Source organism: Semicossyphus pulcher, unplaced genomic scaffold (genome assembly GCF_022749685.1).
Source record: "Semicossyphus pulcher isolate SPU_LCO1_2020_fin unplaced genomic scaffold, fSemPul1.0.p SCAF_7, whole genome shotgun sequence".
NCBI classification, from domain to species: domain Eukaryota; kingdom Metazoa; phylum Chordata; class Actinopteri; order Labriformes; family Labridae; genus Semicossyphus; species Semicossyphus pulcher.
Genome location: NW_027211748.1, coordinates 30,047,501 through 30,061,713, shown reverse-complemented (window position 1 = coordinate 30,061,713; position 14,213 = coordinate 30,047,501). Strand labels below are relative to the sequence as shown.

The 14,213-nt window shown below is 42.3% G+C and overlaps 1 protein-coding gene across 1 annotated transcript; it reads right to left on the bottom strand.

Annotated features, from left to right (window-relative positions):
• Nucleotides 1-3,322: 3,322 nt before the first annotated feature.
• saga (S-antigen; retina and pineal gland (arrestin) a) lies at nucleotides 3,323-12,616 on the bottom strand. The gene is made up of 15 exons (XM_069684248.1): nucleotides 12,569-12,616; nucleotides 11,525-11,585; nucleotides 10,913-10,957; nucleotides 10,244-10,443; nucleotides 8,967-9,026; nucleotides 8,813-8,880; nucleotides 8,546-8,681; nucleotides 7,307-7,391; nucleotides 7,143-7,215; nucleotides 6,814-6,951; nucleotides 6,650-6,727; nucleotides 5,990-6,004; nucleotides 4,236-4,288; nucleotides 4,007-4,016; nucleotides 3,323-3,446 (listed from the first exon to the last, which is right to left on the bottom strand). Exons 1-15 carry the CDS (start codon nucleotides 12,614-12,616, stop codon nucleotides 3,323-3,325), a joined length of 1,194 nt encoding a protein of 397 aa, XP_069540349.1.
• Between the last annotated feature and the right edge of the window lie 1,597 nt (nucleotides 12,617-14,213).

Genomic DNA, 14,213 nt, shown 5'->3' with positions numbered 1-14,213 from the left:
AGTGTGTGATAATAGACTCAAAACATGTGTGTTGTTTTGAAGTTCTGCAAATCAAACAACAACTAGATATCTGAAGAAACTAGGACAGGATATTAAGAAGGAAATGACTTCCTCTTTAAATGTGGAGATCAATTCACTCTGATGAAATGTCACGTGTATTCAATCATGCACAGATTTTAATAAATGGCTATGTCACTGAACTGGCCGAGGACTTTTACTGTCATCTGTAGAGGTTCATATCAGTTCGATTGTTAGCTGTTCTAAAGTACCTCAGACAACCCCACTTCAAAAAACACGAACTGTCCCTTTAAGAAAATATGTATTTAACCCCAAAACAAGATGTTTTTCTTAAAGATAACCAGATAGATTTTCTGCCTTAATGTATCAAAACTTTAGCCAAAACTGAAGCTTGAAGGGTAACAAGCTCGTCATATTTTGAAGCTTAGGGCCACAAACCAAGCTGCCACATTCCATGGGAGGGGATTGAGAATCTGTTGGCGTTAGAGTAAAATCAGAACAAGTGTTTATGCGGCAGACGTTTGAATAGTTTAATCAGGAGCAGGTCAGGAAGGACACTGTGAAGGACACTAAATGATGGAGGCTAAAGATGAGGAAGGGTCCTAGGCTGTTTCAAGAGTACTGATGTGTTGTCAACAAGGCTAAGCTAAATGCAAAACCCACCATAATTGAGTTAAAGTATCTTGAGAGACAAAAACTGCAGAGCCGCAAAGGTCTCCTCGTGAAAGAATCAAACGCTCTCAAATGTATGTAAAACACTGTTTTGTTGAATAACAAGAAGAATAAAAACCAGTGGAGTGCGCGCATTGTACACCTTTTATTTAAAAACAAACTAGTTTCAAGAGCGGCACAGAGAACATGTCATTTTTTTTAATATATTACTTTAAGTTTGACAAAAATGTTTTAGATGTTTCACATTTTAAGATAAAATCCAAAAGATCTTAAACCATTTAAAATGCCCAAACGTGATGGTGGTGATTAAAATTCTTCTACTTGAATTAAGAACTCAAGCTTAAAGTAAGCTGTGATCCCCGAGGACGTCTTCATGTCATGTGATTGGACGATAAAGGAGGAGAGCGAGAAGGACCGTGGAGGGGAGGGATGACACATCATCTTCAGACCTCTCTGATTTCTCGATAATGTGGTCGTCCGTTGCGTATTTGCACCTTGTAGTCTCTGTCTGAAATTAAACATGATCTTTCTTCAGAGGCCTTTGTGTCACTGATTCTTCAGCGGTTCAAACTTCCTGCATTATGAACTTCCTGACTCATTCTAAAGGTCAGTTTTCCAGTGTTATCACCAGAAAGCATGAATCAATGTATTTCTGTTACCTCAGGAGAGCCCTTTATATCTACAGAGGAAGCGGGTCTGTTCTACAGTAGCCCAGAATGGACAAACACTGGCTCTGGAGAAAGCTCTCCAACAGAAGAACTGGATGTAGACACAGTGACGCCACTCATTGGCTAACCCTTGAGTTTGGTGTTCTGGCTGTCAGCAGCTTGTTTTTTGGGACCAGAAGTGACCATATTTGGACGAAGGGTGGGACAAAGGGATTTTTGTAAGGGTGGATACATATTGATACAACTCTATTTGATGGACAGGGCCCAATGGTAGCAACACGTCAATGACCGCGCTTGGTTTCAGACGTATCTGGAACGCTGACAGTCATATTTGACAAATGCAAATAAACATAAATGTTCCTGCAGACGAACTCCTGCAAGTAACAAAGCAAAAATCCACTTTGCTCTTTGTCTGCACACAGCTGAAGTCTGGTGGTGTTCTCGTGTTTTAACTTTTCTGTGTCAAAGCTGGATACATCTCATTCCTCAGTGCTGCTCCACATGTGGATCAATCCACGGCTGAAAACAGGGAGCAGCTGTTTCAGGACCTGGGCCTATTTGGCCCGATGTATTTGAGAGGTGTCTTCAGTCAGGACCAGAGAGCCTGAGACGAGGAAGTACTGAGAGATGGACGGGGAGCTTGTTGGTTTGGGTTGTTTCTTGAGAATAGAGTATAACACATCAGATTTATCTTTTATCATTGCATAGTCACAAAGGAAGGCCAGGTGATGCATGAACGGACCAATCAGCTTTTATTCTCACATATTTGAAACTGCACACTGACACAGAGCATCACATCTTCTTGTAATGAAGCGAATGAATACAGTTGAGCTTTCTACATACATGTTTGAGCAGGAAACTCAGCACATTTTACACTTAAAGCAAACAACTACTCTTATTATTAAATTATAAAGGTGTTTAACACATTCTAAGCAAGGGCCATAGAAGTGGTTTTGCATGTTAGCTAGCACATCTGAGCTAACAAAAAGCCATCTCTTAATAAGTCTTAGCTTCAGTATTAAATGTGGTGGCGCGTGCTTCAGATACACACACAGCGCTGTTCCGCCCTGCCAGCTCCGCTGTTTACACAGACGCCGTCTCTCCTCTGTTATTACCTCCGATGATGGCTCAGAAGCGGAACGACTTCACCCCACCGTTACGCCTCCGTGCGTTTTACATAGAAGACGGAACGGATGGTTGTCTGTCTCTGTGTCCGGCCTGTCAAAGGTGTCCCTGCTTCTTGTCCAATGTATAAAACTGCCTCTTTCACACATGCACTGCACTCCTGAAAACATCCACACATTGTCCAGGAGCGGTTTGTGTGTGAATGTAAACAGCCGAATCCGTTCACCCCGACTTTATGCAGACTTTTCCCTGCAGCTCTCTGGTAAAAAGTCTGCAGGAAGTCAGCAGGTAACAGTCTGGAACATTCACACAGCGAGAGGGCGAGGTGATGAGGTCATTCACGTTGAGTTTCTCTGCTTCATACTCTTCACTGCTGGTCTCAGGTGTCTGTATTGTTTCCTACTGTTGTGTTTGTATAGTGGAAACATCCTGATGCATGTTGTAGTGATATTAACTCAGACACATTACTGAAGACTCCTCCTCCTGTGAGAACGTCTCTGACAGACTGCTGTGAGCTTCATGTGTGAAAGGCAATTCTGCAAAATATCAGGTCGTAAATGTCCTGAAATTATCTAGAATATGTCACGAGTTCATGCGTGAGAGGGGCTGGAGGTACTCTAATGGGATGATCGTGTTGGTCTACAAGCTGGTGTAATGTGAGGACTGTTTTGAATTTTGTTTTGGAGCCTTTCTGCCCCCTTGTGGATAAAAACTACTTGGTGAAGTAAATGCTAGTGGTACCAAAACATGCAAAACCACCGTATGGTCCCTCTAATTCACTTTGTTTAGCACAAACTCTGAAGCAACTCAAGCTCCCAGCTGTCTTTGTTCCAGCTCCTCTATTTCTCTGTGGGCGCGATGTCGTCAGCGCCCGACACGTTTCCTTCTTCATCCTCATCATCGATCATCCCCTTCAGGTAGGAGCGCTTGAACTCCTGGAACTCCATCTCCTCCTCCATCTCACTGCAGAGAACACGGACAGAGGGCAGACGTTAGAGAGGGACTGTGAGCGTCTCCTGTCAGGGGCCCGAAGGTGGAATGAATCACAGGTAGGGGAAACTAGAGTGTGCAGGTACAGCCAGGAACAGTGTAGCAACTACTTCTACATACAAAGCAGGTGTTCCAAAGGTGTTCATTTTACACTCTTTGTCTATTCTTGGTTGTCTCTTTTTCTATAAATATTCCAAATAAACAGAACTAAACTGAGAAATGTGGATTTGTTGACTTTTAACCGATAAAACAACTAAAGTGACCATTTTTAAAAGAGAAACAGGGAATGAAGAAACAGAAAAGCAGAGAGCAAACAGAGGAGAGCTGCTGCTGCTGCTGAGAACAGGAACTGATAGAGGACGGCCTGAAAAAAGAGCTGATGAAGCGATAAAAGATCCGGGAACCTGATCTGGTCCCTGGATGTCCTGAACAAAAGGGAGGACGGACAGAGGACATTTACACCATGTTTGTCCGACATGCTGCTCTCTCCTCACAATGACAAACTGAGTCATCCCTTTGTAAAACCATCTTACCTCTCCTTCACTGTTGGCAGCATCAGGAAAAGAAAGATGAGAAAAACCACAAGGTTGAGATTCAGTTTAGTTTGGTTGTTTTGTGTGTCTCAAAGCATTTATAGATCATTATCTATATATCAATATGTATCAGTTTTGTTATTTTAGTTTATTACCAGTTCTGAACACTTTCCTACATATTCATACAGCTGCTAAAAACACACTCTTGGTGAAATTGAAGTTTCCGTACCTGCATCAGGTTTGGGATGCATCAGTTTAAAGGGAACCTCCAGTCCGACCTCACTGCAACAAACAGGAGAACAAACATTAAACTGTGCTCAACAAAGTGCTGAAGGAAAGGTTTGAATTAGAATCTTTCACTGTCTCTTAAAAACATATTTATAATAATATATGTCTATATATATATATATCTATATATATATATATCCGTCTTAGCCCAAAAAAACCCTTTTCACATGCTTCAATGGAGACTGAGAGGAAGTGGTAACTGATGTTTCCAGATGTAAGATCATACGTGGAAGTCGTATCGTACTACTACACACTACATACTGCACACTATAAACTACACACTATATACTACACACTACACACTATATACTATACACTACACACTATATACTATACACTATATACTACACACTATATACTATACACTATATACTACACACTATACACTACACACTATATACTACACACTATACACTACACACTATATACTACACACTATATACTATACACTATATACTATACACTATATACTACAAAGTATATACTATATACTGTATACTATATACTACATACTACATGCTACATACTGCATACTGCGTTCAGCGGTAGTCTGTAGTATGGAGGAGCTTTTCAAATTCCTTTTGCAGTATGCTACGCCAGGCGGAAGTAAACAATAACCACCGCTTCTTTAGCTATAGCGCCCCCTTCTGCTGAAATGCTGCTGCTGTCCGTCATTTCAACTGCCGCTGTGACTTTCCAGCGCTGAGGGATACAGTAGGCGAGGCAGACTGGTCCGATGCATACATCCGAATCAGTACGACTTCCGGGTATTTTTCATACTGCACATCTGCTTTGTTTGCATACTACATACTACATTTAGGCCACATCAGTACGTACTTCTAGTATAGTGAGACATTTCGAACACAGCAATAACAGATGGGACATGAGTCAAACTATAGAATCAAAATACACGCTCTGATAAAATTTTTCTCAAACATGGTTTCTGTGATTATAGTTAGTTCTTATCATGCTGATTTATGTCACAGTGTTCATTTTTATGACAAGTTATTTGATGCTATAAAAAGGGGGTGTGGCCTCATGATTGACAGCTCTGTTGACAAATGGGGCTCCTGCAGCGTTCTGTTCCCGAGTAGCAGAGTAGAGGAGGAACGGCGAGAGGAGACGTAACTAACACTAACACTACAGTCATTGAACTTTCCATCAGCGTGAATATCTGCTTCAGACCGACACAAGAAGCTGTTCTGCTGCAGGCTGAGCCCACCTGAGGGCTCCAACACGCCAAGGACACCTGAGGGCTCCAACACGCCAAGGACACCTGAGGGCTCCAACACGCCAAGGACGCAAGGCACAAGGTAGAAGCCCAAATCTTTAAGTCAGTTAAAATATCTAGATCCAACAGAATGAGTAATTGGGGTGAAATTGCTTTTCGTGATGTTTATTAAAATTTGTGCAAGCAGTGATTTGGGATTGACAGCACAATTATTTTCATGTTGCATGAAGCTTGAAAAATACGACCTAATGAATCCAGGTAAAAGTATCTCCCCCTACCCCATGTAGCTCTGTCTGAAGAGTCACAGAGCACAAAGGGTAGGGCCAAGGAGACAGTTCTGAACTACATTCTGCCCTTTAGTTAATTTTCCATCTTCTACCAAAGTAATGAAGGGAACTTTTACATATCACACATACATGCTCAAACTAAACAGAGTAAATACCGATGAAAACAAGAGGACCCACCTTGATCCCATCATCCTGCGAGGAGGGCAGAGACAAAGATGGAAATGTGAGGAAATGAACAAACACGACAGCAAACACTTGAAATATGGAAACAGCGAGGAGGCGGCGAATCAGACGACCCAAAATCAGAGAAGTTTACACAATAGGATGTAACAGCAGAACAACCTGTACAGTTTCAGTTAACATCCCTCAGAGTTTCCCACACCACGATAACATGCGTTCACAGTGAACTTTGACCTTTGACCACCAAAATCAACTCATTTTATATTTAAAGCTGCTGTGAGGAGTTTTTATCTGCTTATGAAAAGACAGTTAATAATCCTGATGTCTCTATGAGCTACAAACACAAACAGACCATCAGGAAGAAGTCTGATAACTTGTGTAGTTTTATGTTTAATGTGTGTCAGCACTGCCTGCGGGTCGGTGTCAGGCGAAGCTGCAGGAACATGAAGATTCACAGTGAGTGATACGTCTGACTGTTTAAAAAAAGCAGCAGATTTTTAATCAGGAAAAACAACAAGACATACCCCTTTGTCCACAGGGGGCGCCAAAAAGCGCTGTCCACCTCTATATACATTCAATGGTACACACACACACACACACACACACACACACACACACACACACAAAGGGAACCAGACGCACACAGAGGCAACTGACCCTCCGACGATGAGCTTCACCATGACTCTGTATGAAACCATGATCCCCATCACTTCCTGCAGCACGCCTTCCTTCACACTGAAAGAGAAGAAAAAGATCATTTAGCTTCATGTGTTCTTATCAAACTGGGTAATCTGCCTGGGTGACTCGGAGTGTTGGCTCACATTGATGTTGAGGCCAGGTTGGTGTCTTCATGCTTCAGTTTGCCGTCCAGAGCGATGCCCCGCCTCTCGCTGTTGTTGGCCAGCAGAGGCAGCAGCGTGTAGACTTTCTGCAGCGTCGCTCCAGGAGACACCGAATCCCTGAGACACAGAATCACTGTTTTTATCAATGGAGTCTGGTGTGTTTGAAAAGAGCGACGCAACGTCTGTTTGTGGTTAAAAAAAATCTTCTTCCTCTGTTACAAAAAGGTCTATCTCTGTAGGAATCCTTAGAAGAACAATCTATACACAAGAAAAGCCAGGATGACACTCAGGTGTGTGCTGTGTATTACCCAGGCTCCTCGATGGCCACAGATTTGGCGTAGCTGTCATTGGAGTACAAAACCACAGTGGCGACCTGATCGACTGAGGACGAGAAGAGGCAGCGGAGTTTACATGTATCAAAGTCGTGTACAGGCTTTGAACATACTGCAGTTTATAAAAATATGATGTTTACCAGACACGATGATGTTCTTGATGTTTTTGCTGGAGTCGTTTGTGACGCTGACGTGCACTTTGATGGGCTCTCCGTGGTAGTACAGCTGGGAAATGACAAAGTGAACAACCATCAACATGGTATCGTTTCATTGTACTTGTATGTATGATTTTTACTTTTAATTTTAAGGTATATGACAGATGTGGCTGAAAAATCAATCATAGGCTTAAGTCCCAACAGCTGCAGTTCCTCTGGTGTCCACTTGAGGCTGTCTCCAGCAGTGAGTCAGTCCCCATAGAGCCCCATGTTAAACTTTACAGCAGAAATAAACATGTTTACAGCCTGGTACAAAAAACAGTTTGGGTCTCTATAGCTCATTTCTCTCTTCATGACAACTGTAAGGGGAGAATCTTTATACAACTCACCTGTTTACATTATATTAAGGCTTAAAGTGATGCAGCATTAGGGGCGTGGCCTCTTTGAGTGACAGGTGGGAGCTGCTAGCTGTCTGCTAGGTGTCCCCTCAGCTAACTCAGTCACTGAACGTAACCTCTGGGCCGTGTTTGTGCTGTTGGAGCCTTTTGGAGATTTGTTCATGTAAATATCAGACAGATAATCTGTGTTGGACTAACAGACCGTCCAACACGTCTGACACACTGTTTTTACACTCGGTCACATTATTCTATCTATTATATAGATATTAGATAAGATATAGATATTATCTTATTTATATGTTAGCGCTGATTAGCAGCTATCTGTGCTTTGCTCACCATACCTGGCTTGTCAGCTCGTTCACTGTGGCCCGTGATATTTGTTGGCTTTTCCAACCAGAAGACAAACTTATGAGACGATTGGTTCTTTTAAGGGAGCTGGTTTGTTTTTTTCACTCATGTAAGTGGCAAGTTTGTTACGTTCCACAAGCTCTCTGAGGATTTTTAGTCTCTCATATAAACATCTCTGGTTATAGAAATATAAAGAACGTCACTCTGCGGGAAACTCTGTCATTAACAAGTTCATTAGCTAATGAATGAGCCATGGACAAAGACTGCTTAGCTTAACCTTTCTCGCCCCTCGCTCCTCTCCAGCTCCCCCCTCTCATCCGTGTGGTCACTTCTGGCTCCAAAAAAAGAAAATGGCGACAATTGAAATTGCCGAACTTGAGGCTTCAAAAAGGCAGACGACACAGCAATAGGTGGCGTCATGATGGCTCCGTCCTTTTCTTGAGTACAGTCCAAAGCCATACAGTGTAATAAAACCCACCTCTTTGTCCAGACTGGCCTTGACGTGCAGCGGTTTATCCGACATGACGAAGTCCTTGGTGGTTTCCACTGAGGGCGCCACTCCCGCGCTCTCTGGAGCGTATTGGACCTTCCTCAGCAGCAGCTTCACCGTGCTCCTGTTGGAGAAGGCAGAGAAAAAGTCGACATAATAAACATCAAGTCTGGGTTTAATGCGTTTTCTTGACTCTGTTCTATTTCAGTGTCATGAATGAATGCATCATCTCAAGACAGATTGGCAGAGGCTCACCGTTTGCGTACTTTACTGTCCTGGCTCTCAGCGCTGAACGCTTTGATCTCAAACTCCACAGCACATTGCTACAGAAGAAGAACGAGGAGGCGTCACCGTCATGTTAAGTGTTCACTACACAGGTATTTGTCTTATTCCACCGCCCAGATCCTACCTTGCCGACATCATGGGGTGCTGGCTGGAGAGCCACTGAGCAGGGCAGGTTGTCAGGAAACTGAGAAGATAAAAACATGTCGGTCTGCGATCCATAAACAGAGATAGACCTTTTTGTTACAGAGGAAGATGATTCTTTTAACCACAAACAGACGTATCATCGCTCTCTGCAGACACACCAGACCAACAGTGATTGTACTTTGCAGAATAAAGGAGTTGGTAGTTTGAAGTTTGTTTTTGTTCCTTGTGGATGTTTCCTTTGATTGGATGGGGGACAAGGTGAACAGGACCAGAAGGATCACAGCAGCACTTGACTTGCTTGAGATTTTCTGCTCTGGTTTTTAAACACTGCTAAAGTCCATAACCTCTCTGTCAAGTGCTTACTACTTTAAACGGATAGTTCGGACTTTTCGGACACCAAGTTGTATGACGTCCTTGCTGGTGGTGTGGTGGATGCAAAGCTATTAGCTTACTCACCGTGTCCCATGGTCGGAGTTCTGTCCGGCTCCGAACATAGAATAAGTAGTTCCGGTGAGACGCCAGGGTCATGAAACCAAAACGTTTTAAAACAACAAAAAACAAAAACAACACGCAGGCGATGTAGATCCACTTTCAACATAAAGTCATCGTCCTACGATTTCATATACTGCGCTGTTCTTTTGGCACTATTTTCTCTCTTGACAAATCCAGTATCACTACGCCTGCGGCAGGCCGGTTTCTCAGGTAAGCCGACCTAGTAGCTGTTTCACTTTGATTTGCGTCATCGTTGAAAAACATGTCGGACTATCAAAGTGATGAGGAAGATTTACCTTTTCCAACCAATTTTTTTATTACTACAGCCAGGAAAATCACAACTTGGCACCATTTCGACATGTACGTTCCTCTGTGACAACAACAGCGCAGTATATGAAATCGTAGGACGATGATTTTGTGTATTTTTTGTAGGGTAAAACTTTTTGGTTTCATGACCCTGGCATCTCGGTGAGTAAGCTAATAGCTTTGCATCCGCTACTCTACAAGCAAGGATTTCATACAACTTAGTGTCCAAAAATCGGAACTATCCCTTTAACCTTTCCTGCATTTTCTGCGCCATTTTCATCTTCCTTTTTTCTTTTCTCTTTCCACAGTAAACCAGCTGACATTAACTGACTGGGCTTCTTTCTGGACCTGGTCCTCGTCCTGCAGAGTCTGTGTCCACAGCATCGGTCTGCGGTCCAGAAATAACCTCGCCCCAGCCTTGTTTTAATCCACAGCGTCAAACTCCAAGTCACGTCTCACCTCAAAGAAGAACGGGTAGGCGTTGTCGCCCAGCTTGCGCAGCAGTTTGGCCTGCGTCCTGGTGTGGACTCCCTTCTCGCGGTCCTGCAGAGGCGGGTACACCTGGCGGGTGGACAGGTACAGCTCCCTGCGGAAGGCGATTCCCATCACGTCCATGTCATCTCTGCCGTAGCGAAAGGTGCAGGACAGGGTGACGAACACTGAGGGGCAGAGAGAGACACTGACAGTCATGATCCCTAAAAAACTGGGAAATATCGGTGTCCAGAGACAAATTAGTACATCGAGCATCTGTATTATATTCAATAAATCAAATCTATTCTTTTGATTTATGTTTTTATTTAAACCTTTCAAGGGACAAGCGTCGGAAATTAAATATGTTAAGGCATCGAAAACATGGCGGTCGATTCAGTGAACTACTACACCTTCAGTGTGAAAGTGTCCCTGGGTCCTCGGTCTAATTTCAAAAGAAGAGTAAACTAGGAGTTGGGTGCATGTAAAGTTAAATAACAACTGCTGTTGTGAAAAGAACCGCTGTGGGCGCAGACAGGTGTGAGGAGGAACAACCATCCTGCACAGACACACAGGTGAGCTGTTTCTGCAGTCACGTTAACAAAGTCCCCCAAATCTATGACAGATGTGTGAGAGGTGTGCTGCATCCTGGATACTGACCTTTCCTCCCCTGCAGAGCCTCAGGATCAATGATGATGACGCCATCTAGTGGTAAAAAAGAGTCAAAGTTTTGTCTGTTTTTCTTTTAGTAAAAATTATCAAAACGTACAAAACTTCTAGAAACCACAAAAAAGGATGTTTGGATTGTTTTTATAATTTAAAGTGTAGTTCCAGTATTCTTAAACAGGCTGAAAGCAGCCTGATCTTTGCGTGCAACCGATCAAAGTCTCTGATTCCACTGACACGCTCAGATTGTTGACAACATTACAGAAAGTACCCGACAGAGATCGACCTTTTACATCGCTCTCTGCAAACACACCAGACTCCACTGATTTTACCTCACAGAACACAGGAGCTGCTGCTCTACTGCGGCTGTGATTGGTTAATTGTAGTCATATGTGTTATTTGAGGTAATGTGTTTCTGCCTTCAGGCTTTGCACCCTTAATAGAAGATTAACCATGAGTGGTTGACACTGAGTATTATGAGTAAAGCAGTATCTGTTTGATGCATCAGGAGGCAGATTACAGTGACTTCAGATATAACCCTCGAGGGCCTCACATTACATCAGACACGACCCTGCTGGATTTCTCTTTGCGGTGGATGAAACTCACCCACTGGATCCACAGACTCCACGCGGTCGATGAAGTCTCTCTTCCCCATGTAGACTCCGACCTGAAGCCGAACAGAGACTTTAAAAAACTGACAACGAAGACGTTTGCATCCTGATCTCTGCAGCTGTCAATCACACACGTGGCTCAGCTCAGCTCACGTTGTTGTGACTTTGTGTCGACCTCGTGAGGATCAGTCAGACGGAACCGCTCAGCAGAATTAAATCATGTGAGGTGGAATATTTTACTACAAGACCGACATTCAGTGATCTCTCTGTACTCTCTGCTGGGAAAGCCTGCGGCTGTTTGCTGTCGCTCTAAAACTGTGGTTTCTGTTGATTGATGGATATTAGTAGCAATGTTATAATTCATAACCTGTAGTTTCTACATTCGGACAAAAGGCCAAGATTAACTGAGCAAAGATGGAGGATTTAATATTTCACAGCTCTCTGAACCCTCGTGGAACATGTATTTAAAAGTGAAATCATGTTGTCTTCCTTAAAATCTGTACAAGAAGTTTACATCAGCGATGACATGTTGCACTACTATCATTAACAGCGAAGTCAGAGCGCCCTCTGCAGGACGAACGATCCCACAGCTCTGTTTATTACTGATTCAAGCTTCTTTTTCCTGCTCGGAGTATGAAAAATACAAGTTATCATGGAGGACAACATGTAAGCTGATACCAATATATACTGATATATGCCAATATACTTGAGATAGGCTAAGACACATTTCGTGCATCTATTCTTAAAGAGGTTTGAGCTCTGTCTGAACTTTACTGTTGACTTTACCCAGCTGACTTTAGCTGCTGGCTAGCTTGCTCATATTCGCAGCAATAGAGACAGACAGAAGAAACATGTCTCATTTGTATCTGGTGGTTCGGTCGCTTAAGAAGAGGACTACCAGAGTGACTACCTGACTCAATTTGCAGATGAGATTTTGTACTCCATTCTTTAACACGTGTACGGTGGACACGTGCAGTACATCAAACCTTCACTCAAGGTGCAAGGAGTGATAATACTTCCTCAGAGATGTTTCACTCACCGACTTGTCTTTGCAAATCTTCTTGAAAACAACATTTTTGGGACTCATGTTGGTGCAGATCGAGGGCAGCGGCTCGCCGGCACCTGAGACAAACACAGAGACACATAAACATCTCCAAACATGTAAAAATCAGCTCTGTAGAACAATGAATGTTTCAAACTGCATTTGAGTAAGTGTGTTTTGTTTGAGCTCTATTGTGTGATATGAATAAATGGTTTAGTCCAGGGCTACTTGACTGCTAATCAGATTAGAGCTGCAATGACCACTCAGATAATCAATAAGTCGTCAATAAGTAAATGATTACAACTATTTTTCTAATGAATTAATCATTTTCATCTGACAAGCCACACTGTTCGGCATATCCTTGAAAATAAGGTCATTTTAGTGACTGAGATGTAATGGTGATAAATAAGAGCCACAACTGGTTAGAAGAATACGGTTTAGCTAAAAATATCAACAACAATTCTATAGCTAAGATTTAATGTGGTCAGGGTCAGGTTTGTTTACACAGCAGTTCAACATGGAGAAGATTAAAAAGAGCTAAAGAATTCATTTATTAAGCCACACAGGGTGACGTTTTCAGGCTTCACATTTATAAGCAGCACACTTTGACACAACTGCAAATGTTCCACTTAAACAATAGCAAATAAACTTTATTTAACATTGGATGGACAACATTAAATCCATGAGTTGACCTGCCGAAAGATTTAAACTCGCCTGCCGCCAAATCAAGTCAAGCTATTCTGGTTAAGGTGAAATACAGTTAAGGGAGTGTCCCAGAAATTAAATATAATATAGACTACAGTTATTACTTTTACGATCTGCATAAGGCATTTTATAGAGAAAATTAGCTTTAATCGTTTATTTCGGTATCAAGTATCATTAGAAATGTCCAGCATTTGTATCAAACAACACTGCACTAATATATATATATATATAGATATAGATATCTATAGATATAGATATCTATATCTATAGATATAGATATCTATAGATATATATATATAATATAAAATTCTGCCTCCATACACACGTTAGTGGAAGGCGCTGTATCCCCGTTCCAACATGGCGGCCTCTAACGTACATATTTGGCGTAGTACTATGTAACCGCAGCACTCAACCCGGGTTAACTTTAGCTAGCGAGCGATAAAGTTACAGTTACTTCAGTAGAAACACTCACATAAGCTTAACTCAAATCAAAGCTAGGTTTCATTTTAATTAAAGATCTCTACCTGTTCATCTTGACCTCCATCGTCATGGCTGTGGCTCAGTTCCAGCATATTTTACCCAAAATAGCTTTGTTAAAATCCTCCAAACAACAGTTAGTTTTACTCTACTAAAGAAAAGTAGTCCCTAGGAAAATAGATAAAAATGGGGTCCTTGGGTAATCCAGAGTATCCATGACACCTTTTCTGTAAAAAGTTTCTGCCATCCTTTTTTTTTTTAAGTGTTTTCTTTTATTTCAGTTAACAGTACAAACAAACCTGCCTCCCTTCAACTGCAGTGGGGCGGAGGAAGAAAGAGGAAGAAGAGGGGGATATTTGAACACCTTTGTATTAGTGGGCATGTTGAAGTTGGGGCTTTGGCGCCCTCTAGTGGTTCGAGGATAAATTCAATATTTGAACTGTAAATTACTACATAGAAA

Coding starts and splice junctions, on each gene's coding strand:
- saga (XM_069684248.1), bottom strand. CDS start 12,616: ATGAGTCCCAAAAATGTTGTTTTCAAGAAGATTTGCAAAGACAAGTCG. Junction 8,682..8,812: donor GACAGTAAAGTACGCAAACG/GTGAGCCTCTGC, acceptor CTTCTCCAACAG/GAGCACGGTGAAGCTGCTGC. Junction 6,952..7,142: donor GTGGCCATCGAGGAGCCTGG/GTAATACACAGC, acceptor TCTGTGTCTCAG/GGATTCGGTGTCTCCTGGAG.